At 44.4% G+C, this 16,677-nt stretch overlaps 1 protein-coding gene across 1 annotated transcript in view; it reads right to left on the reverse strand.

Annotated features, from left to right (window-relative positions):
* Positions 1–7,313, reverse strand: part of LOC311243688 (ski oncogene-like) — a 56,787-nt gene extending 49,474 nt beyond the window's left edge. The window contains exon 1 of the mRNA XM_084333006.1: positions 5,986–7,313. Coding sequence (XP_084189132.1) covers positions 5,986–6,903 — 918 coding nt within the window. The 5' untranslated portion in view covers positions 6,904–7,313. The remainder of the gene's footprint in view (positions 1–5,985) is intronic.
* Between the last annotated feature and the right edge of the window lie 9,364 nt (positions 7,314–16,677).

Below are 16,677 nucleotides of genomic sequence, written 5' to 3' on the forward strand. Positions count from 1 at the left end.
ACAGCAAGTGTCACACCTTTCACCCTAGTCGCAGAACTGGACAGGTAACCCTAACCCCAACCCTAACCCTAATTTAAGAATTGGTTAAAATCCTGAAAATGAATAAATATTCGATATGTATGGTGAGGACTGAAGTTAATAATGATATTCATGAAAGAAAATTGGAACAATACATGAAAAAGATATGTTTTACTGAGATTGCAGTTTCAGTCACTAGGGAGACAGGTAGTGGGTTTTTTAAAGGTTGACTCAAGGGTTAAAGCTCTGGAAGAGGTGTTTTTTGGTCAACAGCTAGGCTAGTGGTCCGTATCCGCTTCCACTCATTTGTGTTAAGCTTGCAGCCCGATAGTTTTCTACTGAACGCACAGGAAATTGGTATCTTGTCTGACTCTGGAGAAGATGGTAGGCGCATTTTCCATAATGTTGGTGGGGAGGGGGTTATTTTCTAACCGTCACATGATCAGAAGAACAGCATTCAGCTCCATAGCCAGACAACTCCTAAAGTTGCAACAACCCGAAGAAGAAGAAGAAAGGATAAAATGCAGATATTCTCTCCCGTGGCCATTGATATGCATAGCTAGCAGCTGTTGTCCTGTCCACTGCGAGGACATGGCTGGCTGTCAGAAGGCTTAGGCAAGCCTGTGCCTTGCATATGAAACAGGACATAGGCCTATATTCCCTCGGGGAGTTCACTTCCTCTAACCCCCCCCACCCACACACACACAGACAGGCCTCCACCCCCCTCTCCTCAAACAAGCGGCCCCTTCAGCTGGAGGCCAGATATCCCAGGCTGCAATGGGGGACTTTTTTTGGGGGGTGGGAAGTGTGTGTGTGTGTGTGTGTGTGTGTGTGTGTGTGTGTGTGTGTGTGTGTGTGTGTGTGTGTGTGTGTGTGTGTGTGCGTGCGTGCGTGCATGTGTGTGTGTGTGTGTGTGGGGGGGGGGGGGGGGGGGGGTGTTGGGAAGTGTGTGCGTGTGTGTGTGTGTGTGTGTGTGTGTGTGTGTGTGTGTGTGTGTGTGTGTGTGTGTGTGTGTGTGTGTGTGAGGGGGGGGGGTGTATAGAGGTAAAAGGGGAAGTCTCTGGATGGAAGACTGCACTGGAGCAGCACTCCTTTTGGAGGAAAACTATTTTTTTAAGTAGGGCCCCAAACCCACTCTGGCAAAAGGGCTGAGTCACACAGGCACTACCTCCTGGAAGACATGTCTGTCTCCCTTTGCACTCGTCCCTCCTTTTCAGGCTTTTTTCCATGTTCAATGTTGGAACACTAACCAGCCATTTCAGTGGAGACGTGACTCTGGAGACGTGACGCTGAAGACGTGACGCTGAAGACGTGACTCTGGAGACGTGACGCTGAAGATGTGACGCTGAAGACGTGACTCTGGAGACATGACTCTGAAGACGTGGTGACTCTGAAGACGTGACTCTGGAGACGTGACTCTGAAGATGTGACTCTGGAGACGTGACTCTGAAGACGTGACACTGGAGACGGGACTCTGGAGACGTGACTCTGGAGACGTGACTCTGGAGACGTGACGCTGAAGACGTGACTCTGGAGACGTGACTCTGAAGACGTGACACTGGAGACGGGACTCTGGAGACGTGACTCTGGAGACGTGACTCTGGAGACGTGACGCTGAAGACGTGACTCTGGAGACGTGACGCTGAAGACGTGACTCTGGAGACAACGGTCGTGCCGCACTGGCAGAGGTGGCCCACGGAATAAAAAACAATACAAATAAAACCCATTTACCATTTACCAAAACCCAGTAAGTTATTAAAAATAAATACATAAATGTGGCTTCCACTCTTGTTTCTATACTCCTTCTCATACTTTCTATACTAGTCTGTAAAAAAGAAATTCTCCCTGTCACCCTGTTGTGAAAATTAAACATCAGAGGAGGATTTCAACTTGATTTTCCTGTCCTGCGGAGGCAGAGAGGAGGACATACAGACAGGAAGACAAACAGGCAGACAGAGCGGTGATTGGTTGGTTTTAATAGCATGCCGGTGTGTGGGGAGTGGGGACATGTTTCCTTCAAGCTCATTCAGGAGTGGGTTCCTGAGACTTTCCTAGCTTTGCATAATGCGTTCTGTCTCCTCCTCCGGAGGGGAGCGGCAGGTCTGGAATGTGACTCCACCATGGTCTGCTCCACTCCTGGCCTAGCCGTACAGACTACCTAACGACTGACTGCTGCCTGTCTGCCTCGGAGAGATTATCCCAAGACATGTGCGTTCGTCTGCCAAAAATAACCAAAACACCACTCCTGATAGCACGACTGTATCCGATATATTGAGAAAAGAAAATAGAATAGAATAGAATACCGAAGACATCATCTGGGACTGAAGGGGATGTTTGGCCTTGGAAAGGAGAAAACATAGATTATATAAGAAAATTTAAAGTTGCTGTTGACTCGCTGGTGTTAAAAAAAACAAGTTCTAAGCGCATGCTGGCAGAGCGTCAGGCTTCCCTCTATTCTCTCCCTCCTCATATCTCCCCTGAACAGATGGATCGTGTATAAATCACATCATCTTGAGGGCAAAATAAAAGTTTAGCGACGTACTAAATCTGCAGCCGCAATCCTTATCTAAACATCCTGATGCGGAAAAAGCCACTGATTATGTTTTGCCACCCACATGTGTGCCAGCCCGAAACCAGACTACGACAGCCAGCGCTGGCACGGTGAACTCCAAGAAGAGCTCCCCGCCCAAGCGAGACCATAAACTTTGAACCCATTCAATAGCTCACCGCACCGGTGTTTGCATACGCGTGCGCGTTGCACACACACACAGTCAACACCGGGGGCTGCCCTCCTGTCTAAGACACACACAGTCAACACCGGGGCTGCCCTCCTGTCTAAGACACACACAGTCAACACCGGGGCTGCCCTCCTGTCTAAGACACACACAGTCAACACCGGGGGCTGCCCTCCTGTCTAAGACACACACAGTCAACACCGGGGCTGCCCTCCTGTCTAAGACACACACAGTCAACACCGGGGGCTGCCCTCCTGTCTAAGACACACACAGTCAACACGGGGCTGCCCTCCTGTCTAAGACACACACAGTCAACACCGGGGGCTGCCCTCCTGTCTAAGACACACACAGTCAACACCGGGGGCTGCCCTCCTGTCTAAGACACACACAGTCAACACGGGGCTGCCCTCCTGTCTAAGATTAGAATTGAGAATGCGTGTCGACTGCAGATTCCAACAGTTTTTAGTTTTTTTGCTGCAAGAAGAGTGTGTGTGTGTGTGTGTGTGTGTGTGTGTGTGTGTGTGGCTCATAGCATAGTATTTTACAAGTACAGGAAGTGCCACCAGCATCACTTCCTGTGTCTGTCAGTCTGCAAGACTGCTGCATCTCACACTTCTGTAATACCCGAATTAATATGCACAGAGCTGTCCGTCCCCCCCCTCGACTAAAAACACTCAAAGATGAGATTTTCTCATGCGTTGAAAAAAAGCTCAGCCACACTGCAACAGTCCAGCAGCTCCTTGGCTCTGCTTCCCCTCCGAGAGCATCTTCCAAAGTACCTCCACCGTTCCAGAAAGTGCCGACAAAGGGGAGCTTTGTTGCCATAAGTTTAGCAGTATTCCTCAGATATCCGACTGCAAATATTCCCTCATTAGCATAGCTTCAACCCCGGCCGCTCGAGAGAAGAAGAAGAAGAAGAAGAAGAAGAATAAGAGAAAACACTAGTTAAAAAGAAAGGGGGCGGGCCTCAAACAGCCACTCAGTACAAACAATCAGTGACACCCCGGCGCCTTGCAAGCTCTTGTAAAAATAGACGGGGCCTTTAAATTGGGGGGTGCTGGAGGTGCAGCCCACTCTAGGCTAAATGCGGACGGGTGCCAAGAGTGGGTATTCAGAAGAGCACATGGCAAGGCTTGGGCACTCAGAGAAGAGTGCCCCCTTTGCAGAAAAAAGCCTCCTGAATGTAACAACAAAAAGAAAGCTCTGGTGCAGAGCCGGGAGGAAACTGTCTGTAAACACAAACACTTCTGTTCTGTGTGACCCTTCCAGAAGTCTCTTCAGATAGAGGCAACATGTAGAGATTGGGGGGAAGGGGAGTGTGTGTGAGTGTGTGTGTGTGTGCGTGTGTGTGTGTGTGTGTGTGTGTTTGGAGGTGGATGGCTGACTGGCCTGGGGTAGGTGTGTGTGTGTTTGGAGGTGGGTGGCTGGCCTGGGGTAGGTGTGTGTGTGTGTGTGTGGTGGGGGGGGGTGCTTGCCACTGAATGCCCCCCTTTGTTGGGATCATATTATGTTTCTACCCCTGCTTCATCAACTCCATTCATGTGCAACACTTCATGCAAATAGCCGTGCTGGCCTTTCATTTGTGGTGAGGAGGGGGTGGCTGTGGCGAGGAGGGGGTAGCTGGGGCTCTTTTATCACTCTCATTTGGAAAGGGAGGGGGGGCGAAGTGAAGGGTTTGACCCCCCACCCCATCCTCCTGACTGCCCACCAAAGCACAGACTTTAATTCTGCTCATAAGCTCACAATCAGACCACTGTCCGCTGTACTGCAGCACCCCCCCACATAAAAGTCAGGGTTATAGGTGGGCAGGCCCCCGGATACTTGTATGCAGAGAGCTCAATTACCCAGCAAAGGTGAGCCTGAGGTGGCATGGGAGGCCAGACACCAGGTTACCCCCCTAGCTGCCCCCTCTATAGGCCGCCCTGTCCTTCACTTATTAGGACACAGCATTACACCGAAACCCAGTAGAAGAAAACAAACTAGACATGGGAGAATGCTTTGGAAATTGAATTGATTTAAATGGAAACATTCCATTAGATGTTGTAAAAAAAATCGAATTAACTTTTTATTTATTCATTTATTTTGCAAAAGAGAAGTTCAGAATGCGAATACATAATAAATACAAGGATAGAAATGTAGCCATTCATTTCTCATCCTGCTGATTGCACCCACACAGAGCCACAAACATGCAGACAGACAAACATTAGCTTTAGTGCTGTGGGCGTCTGTACAGTAATGGCCCCTCGACTCGGTGGCAGACAGACATAACAAATTGGAATATATCTCCCCCCCCCCCCCCCCCCCCTAATGATAATAAGAAGACAAAACCCCCGCTGTTGACTGGGTGATGACCAGTGACCACCCCCTGGAGAGCGCAGACTAGCTAAGTAGCACGTCATTACCTATAACAAGGATGAGCCTTCTCATTAGCGACGCATCCACCTCCAAAGCACCTAGTAATATAAAGGCGGCCCCTTTTCCTGTTTCAAGCTCGCGCGCGCGCACACACACACACACTACATCCAAAATTGCAAATTGAGCGTCTAGCCTACTGCAGTACTTTTAAATGATGTCTGCTTGCTGTAGTGGGGGTGGGGATGCGTGCAACTTCAAACCGGACAGGGGAGGGACTTTGGAACAGTGCCCTTTCCTTGAGAACTGATTCCATCACCCCCCCCCTCTCTCTCACCCGTATCGCATGGGGAGTCTATGGTCCTAATTGTTGTTTGACGCGCGTTATTGGCCCATTTGTTGTTGGTAAATTAGATAGTATATTTACAGTGGAGAGCAACAGAATTGAGTCGTTCACACCCTAAGAGGTGTTTCACGGGGCAAATGATGGTTTTATTGCCGCCAGGGGCGTTTTGTTGTCACTATAGTCGGACAATTAGTAACAATGTGTGAACTGTGACCAAATCCTGGGTGATTTCGCCCGATGGTACTGCAGGCTATAGAGCTCACTGAATGGATCAAGATAACACCTACTTGGGGTGTCAATGGGTTCTGTTGGTTAAGTTAGTTTTTAGATCAAACTTGGCACTCTCGGGACAACACAACCCAAAACAAAGTCTCGTGCGTAAAAACGCAAACAAACTTCTTGAAACCAGACAAGATAAGACTTCAATCACATGACACAATGGCTGGATTGCATTATAGAACCCCCCCCCCAAAGAGGCTGCGACATGAAGATGAGCAGCAGACAGATGATCTCGGATGAGGAGCACCAACTCACCCTCGACGCTTTCCTCTTGTACTTGTTTGCAAAGTCGAACTTCTCCTTGATCTCGTCCAAGAGCTGCTCCAGGCGCGCCTTCTCCTCTTTGCCCGTGTAATCCTGGCCCAGGAGCACGTAGGCCCTCCAGTTGGCCGAGTCGAAGCCCCAGTGGCAAGTCCTGTTCTCCAGCGACTTGTGACTGTGGACCACGAACTTGTGGGTCGCGTACATGAGTCTGCAGTCCATGCACTGGATGCAGGCTGCGTTGGGGCTACTGTACAGCTCGGGCACGAAGAGGCCCTTGCACTTTCCGAAACACTCGTGGTACACCTTGAAGCTCCGCTCCGTCAGCTCCAGCTCCAGCGCGCCGCCGGAGAACTCCTTCTTGCAGCGCGGCGGGTAGGCGCCGCCGTACACCAGGGCGTTGCACATGCGCTCCGCGTCGGTCTTGGTGATGAGGCCGCACGACGGCGCGGAGAAGGGCAGGATCCCCATGACTTTGAGGATCTCCAGCTGGTCCGCCGTGCACCGCGAGCAGTAGATGTGCAGGTCGTCGCACACCGAGTTGATCTGCTGCAGGGAGAAGTCCTGCAGCACCGTGTTGAGGATCTGCGGCAGGCACAGGCGCTTCTCGCCGCCGACCACGAAGCAGGAGATGGTCTCGCTCTCCAGCACCGTCTCGCACCTCTCCGTGGAGCGGTCCGAGGGCATGAACAGGGGCCCCCCGGGCATCACCGGCGGCGCGGGCTGCATGGGGAGGTGCAGGACGGACTCGGGCTCCTTGCCGTCCTTCTTGAACAGGAGGTCATGTTGCCACCGGGCCGAGAACGCCGCCGGTCCGCCGAGGGAGCTCATAGAACTGAGATGGAACTGCTTCAGAGTTTGTTGCAGTCCCGGGTGAGGCTGGAAGCTCTGCTGCCGAGTTACAGTCTCCATGTTTTTCCTTCAACTTCGAAAGCGCAAATTCCTCCCGTCAATAATAAGTGATAATAATCAAAAGTATCTGAACGAGCGATATGTTGTCCCCGTTCCTCGTAAATCCAAGGTCTCTCAGGATTAGCCACGGTCGCGAAGCACTTCATCAAACATCCAATAATAATAAAAAGAGAAAAAGTCCTAGACAGTGACTTTCCTATTCCTTTGGACTACTAGGCGAGCGGTGACACCGGCGCGTCGGTCCCTGCAGCAGCACACTCCTGACTACTGTCCATGTCGAAACAACGCGTCCGCTCGAAACTCTACAAAGAAAAAGGGAAAGTTGCCTTTTCCAAGTTCCAGGAAAAGTATAGCCGCAAATAAATCGGTGCCTTATCCGCGCGTGTAAAAAAAATCCTTATTCTGAGCCTCACTTTTCGCGGCAACACGACACTCTGCGTCTGCCCTGCGCAGCTCCGCCCTCCGGCGGCACCCGCAGAAGGCTGTGTGCCTGGATCGGAGCGGCGCACGCGCGCACGGGGCTCTCTCTCGTCTCTCTCTCTCTCTCTCTCTCTCTCTCTCTCTCTATCTCTCTCTCTCACTCGCACCAGCCCCGCGACCCTCTCCCCCACTCTCTCTCTCCCCCCTCTCTCATCTCGCTCTTCCCCCCTCTCTCTCTCTCTACTCTACCCCCTCTCAACCCCTCTCCCCCTCTCTCTCTCCCCTCCCCCTCCCCCCTCTCTCTCTCCCCCCCCTCTCCTACTCCTCCTCTCTCCCCCCCCTCTCTCTCTCTCTCCCTCTCTCTCCCCCTCTCTCACCCCCTCTCTCTCTCTCGCCCCCCCTCTCTCTCTCTCCCCCCCTCTCTCTATCTCTCTCTCTCTCTCTCTCTCTCTCTCATCTCTCTCTCTCTCATCTCTCTCTCTCTCTCTCTCTCTCTCCTCTCTCTCTCTCTCTCTCTCTCTCTCTCTCTCTCTCTCTCTCTCTCTCCTCTCTCTCTCTCTCTCTCTCTCTCTCTCTCTCTCTCTCTCTCTCTCTCTCTCTCTCTCTCTCTCTCAGTGTTTGTGTGTGTCTGGCTCAGTCATTGAATCCAGCCAAGAATGTGACTGACTCCGCAGGCAGCAGGCTATAGGCTCCACCAGGAACAAGTCGTCACTCCTCTCCTCTCCTCGCGGCCCTGTGCGGCCTCCTCTGCGGGGAGAGAGAGAGAGAACGCACAGGGCTTATTATGTGAATCATTTGGTTCACGACTGTAAAAACCAAGAGGATGGGTGGAGTTTTTGCGAGACAAGTCAAATTTAGCTGTGGAGGGGAAATGCACATTGAACACGACTGACTGCGGTTTATTTATGTTCCTCTGCTTGACTGCATTAAAATGTTTGGCAAATAACGATAAATAATTCTTGTGTGTTTTAGAGCTCCGACAACATGATGGTAACGACATGTAAATATTGAAAAGTATAACAACATCGGATGATGAGTTGTTATTATGTAGCTATTGTGTTATTATGCATGGTTTTTACGCATTATTGGGTTTACTCCACATTGACGATTGGTCAACATAGACATAGTATCTAATAATAATAATAATAATAATAATAATAATAATAATAATAATAATAATAATAATAATAATAATAATAATAATAAATAATAATAATAATAATAATAATAATACATTGGATTTATGTAGCACTTGTCAAGTGATCAAAGACGCTACAGAATAGGATAAAAACAAAATAACTATGGGTCAGAAGTAAGAGTGACATTTGATTGATTCAGCGAATAACTTCTCTAAAATGGCAAGTGCATAGCCAACTCAGTCGTTGTGCAGTCAGTGGCATTGAAGACACGATGCTCCATAAACTTGTGAGGCAGAATAGAATTGGCGAGGTACTCCAGCGATATAAAGGACGCTGTGTTGTTATAAACCTATAAGTTGTTGCACATCAATATAATTATTCATATTATTCTTATTTATCTTCAAAATAACGTAATAACGTTAGGAGCATACACTGTAAAAAAAAATTATTCAAGGGAAATTCACTGTATTATTTTACAGATTACTTTTGTATTTTTACTTTAAGTGTAAATGCCATAAAAGTACAGTAAATTACCTTTTATCAAAATATTAACCATTAAATAAAGGTTGTAATCTGTAAATGTATTTTATTTTACTGTAATTTGACAGTAAGTATTGATGCCAGACATTTACCGTTTTCTTGCAGCTTTTTGTACTGTGTACAAATTTACATCATGTAAATAGTTAATTCGGGTATCGGCATGGTGTCAGAGAAATGTTCAATATAGTTCCTCAGATTTAATAAGTCTTCATAGGACTTGACAGAACCGTTGAGCCTTAGTCTTAGTTTTACACTTAGTTTTGCTCATTTAAACCCTCGTACTTGAAGTACCAAAAGTATAGGCTATACATAAGATGAAAATAAAAATGTCAGTGGGCACTTACATTAATCAATATCTGCTCTCAAACTCAGCTCGTGCACGGTCTCTCCCCCTGCTTATGCTAGATGATAACGATTAGGTCATTATGGTCGTGAGCAAGTTCAAACCATCATACATGAATGATGCAAATGTTTACTGTTCCTGTGGCGCCCCCCAGCCATTGGCGGATGTAACTGCAGCCTTATGGCAGGTGCAATACTTCATTATAGCCCGACTGAAAACACAGCAGATGCCCATCCTTGTTATTTCTATCACTGTGTCATACAAGCCTGCTACAGCACTATATAGTTGACCAACACAGCCTGGCGCTGAGCTAAAGGATTTAGACCAGAATGAGAATCAAAATTGACTTTAGGAATTTAGGTACCAGGATCATGTGTAGTCTACACACTATTATGCATGCACACATACATATAAGACTATAAGCTTCTGTCCACTCTAACCCATTAAAATATAGCATTTTCTTTTTTCTGTATGGTTCTTGTAGCCAAATTATTAAAACTAATGGTGCTATGATTTTATCAGGCCATAGAATGTTGGTGTGAGCTCTTACACCCAATTATGTTTATATTCTAACATTGCTAGAAGGTCTGGACCAGAATTAAAGAGCTTACACCAACATTGTATGGCCTCATGAAGTCAGGGCCCCATTCATTGTCTATGGAGCAGCCCCAGATTGTACATCCCAGTGACATCACCGATTGGAGGGTTCTCTGTGATTGCTAGCTTTAAGAGAGAGTGGTGCATGTTCACATACTGACTGAAATGTCTCGGCCCTCGCGGGGCACAGGAAGAACATACGTGAATTCTTAAAGGGGAACTATCTTATAAATGGCCTTTTCCAGTGTTTAGCATTGTGGGTTTTCCAGTGTTTAGTTTTCTAGCAATGTGGGATATCAATGGGGTCTATCTCTCTAATTCTCATTTTGGCACATTCTTCCAATTCACAGGTCACTAGATTCTCCCTCACTGAACTGAGTCATTCTGAAACGGGCATACCTCTGACGTCCAAGAATTCTCATCTGCATAATAACGCCCGCCCCCTCTATGTTTGTAGCGCACACTCAACCATTCGCTCAACAACAGAGTGAGTGGAAATACTGACACTTCCTCAAACGGGTTAACGTGGCGCGGGTGCCGACAGAGAGAGGGATACGGAGCAATGGGAGCATTTCTCCCTCGTCTCGGAGCATTTACACACAAACCCGACTGTGTGTGTGTGGGGAAACACATGCGCGCTCTCTGAGCATCTCTCCTCTCTCTCTCTCTCTGTCTGTCTCTCTCACTCGCTCGTTCTCTCTCTCGCTCTCTCTCGTATGTATCATGCTATGTGGGTGACTGTCACTTCGTATGTATCATGCTATGTGGGTGACTGTCACTCAAAGCGCTTATGGGCGGAGCCCAGCCCAAAACAGCTTGAAATCTTGAAGTGGAAAAATGCTACTTTAGAGTACTTGATTAGAAATACAAAACAATACATAATAAAAAAAAAAAAAAAAAGCATACTGGAAAAAAATTAAGATTGATAACAAATGGATTACAAATACATTAAAGGTATGGGAAAGTGTAAGGAAAAAGGGGGGAGGTCCACGATCAATATCTAGGGCCATGCCAATAGCAGACAATACAGAATTCCGGCCAGCTATGGAGGATGGGGGTTTTAAAAAATGGGCGGATTTGGGCCTGGTTACTATCAATCAATTAATGGAAGGAGACTGTTTTAAATCGTTTGCACAGCTACAGCAATGTTTTGATCTACCTTCGAAAGACTTGTTTAGATACTTTCAAATAAGACACTATGTAATGACTCACAGTGAGTGGGAAGCAATTAAGAGACCACCAACAAATGTGGAGCGGTACTTTACAATAGAAAAAAACTTGATGGAAAGAAAGCAGATATCCAATATTTACAACATGTTACAACTAGACGATCCAGGAGACACCACCTATATTAAAGAAAAATGGGAGTTGGAAGCTAATGTGATTATAGAAAATGAAGAATGGGAGGACAGCCATTCAAGCAATCATAAAATCACAAATAGCCCAATGTGGAAGGAGTTTGACTGGAAGGTCAAGGTCAGGTACTTTAGGACTCCTCAAGTTCTCTCCAGATTTGCTGGTGGGTCCTCACCACTATGTTGGAGAGGATGTGGAATGATCGGAGATCATACACATATTTTCTGGGACTGTCCAAGGGTGCAGACATTTTGGGTGAATATCAAAAATGAGATTAAAACCATTCTAGATCTTGACTTACCTCTGAATCCATCGTACTATATCTTGGGATGTATACCAAAAGGCACATACTATGGAGATACGTTATACATCTTGAGAGTGATACTGTTAATAGCAAGGAGAATGATAACTATGGCATGGCTACAAAATCAACCACCGACAATCAAACAATGGACCAAGAGACTGAGACAGATGTATACAATGGAAGAAATGACTGCACAATTGCAACTGAAAAAAGATATGTTTATGCAGAGATGGTCACTTGTAACCTTGTACCTGGAGATACACTAGCATGAGTCTGACCCTCCTGACGCCCTCTCTTTTTTTTTTGTCCTTTTTTTCTGTTAATTTTTTTTTTTCTTTTGCTAAATTTTTTTTTCTATTTATTTTTTCGTTTCTTATCCTACAAAAAACCCTAAAAAAATATATTGTAAAAATCCCTCCCCACTGGGTTGTTTATGAGGCGTACTCGGATTATACAGCTTATTTTGATTACGCTGAATACTTTGAAAACAAATTGAATAAGAGGGAAGAGCCTGAGTAACAAATGTCATTGACTATGTGAATCTAGTATATTATACTGTATGATTAATGCAATGTGATGTACATTATGACACAAAATAAAAGAAAGTTAAAAAAAAAAAAAAACGTACAGACGTGTAAAATGGCCCAAATAGTGAAAGAAACAGTAAGATAGTTCCCCTTTAAAAGGGGTGGCATTCTCCTTTAAGAAATAATTGAGAAACACACGCTTATTATCATGATAGTTTCCATTTGGATTTTGAATTGATAGAATAGAATGAAAAATTATGTTTGGCTTATCGATAATAATCATCATCATCAATAAAAAGTTTAACAGTGAATAAAAGAGACAAGCGGCATATGAGACGGATGAGGAGCACATTCAGCAACAGACTCATACCCCTCCCCGACACACCACTAACCACCTCGGCCAGTCGTACCAGCAGCCATCAGGCTCCACAACAGTGTGCAGGGACCGCTGCCAGCAGCTGGAGAACTAACGGCAGCAGAACTCCAGAACTACTAGGAATGTCTGACCACTGAGTGTGTCTGACTCTCACCTAAACTGCACGGACTACAACGTATAACATATGACATATATCATGCCAGTTAGGGTACCTTATGTATAATGCACCCGTGCATACTGTATATTTTACTTCATAGTATATAATATTCAGATTCTAAGTGTTATTGACCATATTTATTGTAACATATAATATAACTGATAGGGCATACAGACCCTCATCTGCACTTTTGATTACACTGTCTACTTGCTCATATGCTTATATTCAGAGTTAATTATATTGTTTACACTGCTTATTTTACTTATTTTTACTGAACTATAATTGTATTGCCTATATTTATTTCTTCTACTATTACCATGCCCATACCTGTACCTCCCCTCCCCCATGCTGCTATGACGCCTGATTTCCCCCCAAGGGGATCAATAAAGAAACATCTTATCTAATGAAATTGAAAAGCCCTATCTGAGATTAAAACACAGGACAGTAGACACAACACACTTTAACCCTTTCACTACCACACTACAGAAGGTTAACCCTTTACTATAACAATACAGACTTCTGTATTGTCGCAGTGGAAGGGTTAACCGTTTGGTAGTGTGGCAGTGAAAGGGTTAAAGGGTAAATTCAGAATTTTGGACGCCTAGCCCTACTTACTACTAACAGAGTCCTTTTCTCAGCGCAATCCATGCTGTTCTTCATACCAGATACTCACAGCCACGGCTGGTACGAACTGGAACGTGGCCCCATTGACTTTGCATTTGTTTGTGACTAACGGTGGTTATCCATAATGCAGCTTTCCATTTTTATGGAGATGACACTGTTATTTATTGTTGTGCAGCTCCCCTCAGTATAGCCTTTGAGTATCTCCAAGCTCGGCTTCATCAAATGAAGCTTGCAGTGAATGCAAAAAAAATAATGATATTTTCTAACCCTATAGGCAGATAAGAGTTAAATCAGAGCATTGTTACTACTCAAGGCCAACAAATTGATACAAATACTTGTGATTTTTAATTGATGACCACCATTTTTTAGAAGTTTTTAAAAACAGGTCTTGTTTTTATCTTGATGTCAAAAGAAAGTTCAGTTTTTCAGTTTAATCACCTGTATATTGCTATTGCACTTTACTCTTACATTTGCACTCTGGTTAGATGCCAAACTTATTTTCATTGAACTGGACTTGTGCTGTATAATGACAATACATTTGAATCTAATCTAATCTATTATTGTATTGTATTCCAAAGTCAATTGGCCTGCTCTGTCTAGTCATCGGCTTAGTCATTTGTATGTTTTTATCTATAAAGCCATTCTGGGTAAACTTCCCAGTTATTTATCTGTCTTGCTAACCAGAAAACAGGGCAAATATGGGTTCCGGTCTCAGGACACTAGACTTATGACTGTTCCTAGAGTTCAGACTAAATTAGCAAAGAAGGCCTTTATGCTTTCTGCACCATCTGCATGGAATAGCCTTCAAAATGAACTTAAACTCCATGATCTAGTCACTCTTAGTGAACTTAAACTCCTATGACTATGCTTGCACCTCATGGTACCAAAGCACCTCAAATGCGCTAAAACATGATTACAAACATCACAAAACAAACTGGTCAGACTCAGGGGTGGATTTAGGATTGTAGGAGATCCGGGGCTTAGCCCAGACAGGTGCCCCGCGTTACCGGGCACGGATTTTTTTTACTTCGACACCACAACCTTTAACTTATACCACCACCTTAAAGCGGACAAAAGGCACTAGAGAACACTTAAATTCACACCCTTTAATTAATGAAGCAAACAATAATAATTAATAATAATAATAATAATAATAATAATAATAATAATAATAATAATAATAATAATAATAATAATAATAATAATAATAATAATAATAATAATAATAATAATAATAATAATAATAATAATAATAATACACTGTATTTGTATAGCACCTTTCATACAAGAATTGCAGCTCAAAGTGCTTCACAGCTTCAAATTCCTTCATGCTGATTGGGGCGTGTGTGTGTGGCGTGTTCCGTTGGTTGCGATCAAAGCACGGAGGGGCGCCCCCCCCTTCATGCATCCATGATGAAACATAATACCGATAATCTTTTTTTTTGAACAAATGTTTTTTATTTTCAATTTTTGACATGACATAAAACTAGACACACAAACATTAACAGTAGAAATCCACAATAAATCACAGGACTATGACCGACATAATAATAACAATAATGACAGTCCAGTACTTAAATCAAAATAAATGTAGATTAAAAGATATACACATAATAATAACAATACAATATTCTTGCTCGCTCTTCCTCACCCTTTCCTTCTCCTTCCCCCCCACCCCCCCTCAGGACCCCCTCTTGGACAATCCATCCATTATTCCGTTTAACACCAAGGATTACAAGTTCATATGCTATGCTTTATCTTCTCCACCACATCTGACCAGATTGCTATGCTGGCTTCATTAACACCTAGAATTTGTGCGGTAGATATCTCTAGATAAATCACATCAAGATAGGTAAGAATCCATACCTTCCGGCACATTTTGTCCGGTTGAATCCAGCGTGATGCTATTAGCTTTTTGGCAGCCGTAAGGCCGGACAAGATTAGCCTCTTTACATGTACAGAGTTTGATAACTGAGAGACATCATTCAGCAACAATACCGAAGGCAGTACAGGTATGGTCAGAAATAAAAATTCTGATAATTGCGTGGTTACTTCTTCCCAGAATAAACCTTACAGGAGGGCATTCCCAATACATATGCATAAATGTACCAATATCACCGTTTAAACACAAGGAACATCGAGGGTCTTGTTTAAGCCCCATTAGGTGCAATCGTCTAGTCAAGTAAGTCCTATGAATAAAATTAAGATTAATCTGTTGATGATCCGGGTTGCGTGACGACAGCCGAACGTTTGCCCAGACTTCATCCCAATCAAAATCTACTTCCAAGTCTGGTATATCCTTCCTCCAAACTAAGTCTAGGGGAAGGACCTCATATGAGGACATAATACAGATAATCTAAATTTGATTTGAGAACAGCAGCTAGTCCAGGGAAGAAACGATAACGCGTCTACTAGAATACACGTTGCCGGTCATTACGAAGCATTTTGGAAATGACACCAGACCACCCTGAAACTACACTCATATTCACGACGGTATAAAACGGAAATGTATGGATGGAAAAATGATCTGTTTTTTACATCTTGACCGGAAGAAACTCAATGACAATCGACTATATTATTTGATCCATAGCTATAATATATAATATAGCTTTAGGCCTGCAAACACAGCCACGTATCCCCATGTTAAAAGGCGCTGGCCTTTCAACAGTAACAGTAAACAGCGCCATCTGGCGCTGAAAGTGTTAATAGGCGTCTTTGTTTACGGTTTGATTATCACTGATACAAAGTAAAATAGTGCAGTGCAATAAAATAGTTAGTCAAATAGAATAAAACAATGCAATAGTGCATTGCAATAAAATAGTTATCCTGGTATTTTTTCGGGAGGCCGGTAAGGAGTGCATTACAGTAGTCGAGTCGGCTTGAGATAAAGGCATGGATCTGGTTTTCAGTGTCCTTTTGATTTATAAATGGCCGTACTTTGCTATGTTTCTAAGGTGGAAGAATTATGTTTTTGTCAACTTGTTGATTGTGATTTAAAGCTTAGGTCTGAGTCTACCACACCAAGACTTAACTCACTCAAATACAGTTAGCAGCTGGATAGACTACAGATGGAAATTAGTTTCTGCTAAATCTGGTGCAAACATATTTCATGTAACAATGATTAATTGTCAAAACTTTTTAATTTTTTATTATTTTTTTAAGTAGATTCTGGGCTTTTCAGAAAACATTCAGTAATTAGAAACTGGCCACCATAAATGTCCAAACCCCCCTCCCACCCACCCCCTCCTAATGGACAGTCTCCTCCCCACCGTATGTATATATTTTCTCCCACCCGCCCACCCCCTCCTAATGTACAGTCTCCTCACCATCATAATGTTGATATTTTCTGTTAGGATCTCTGGGTAACAGTACTGTATATTTGCATATCGTA

Source organism: Notolepis coatsorum (assembly GCF_963971535.1).
Source record: "Notolepis coatsorum genome assembly, chromosome: 17".
Classification (NCBI taxonomy): Eukaryota; Metazoa; Chordata; class Actinopteri; order Aulopiformes; family Paralepididae; genus Notolepis; species Notolepis coatsorum.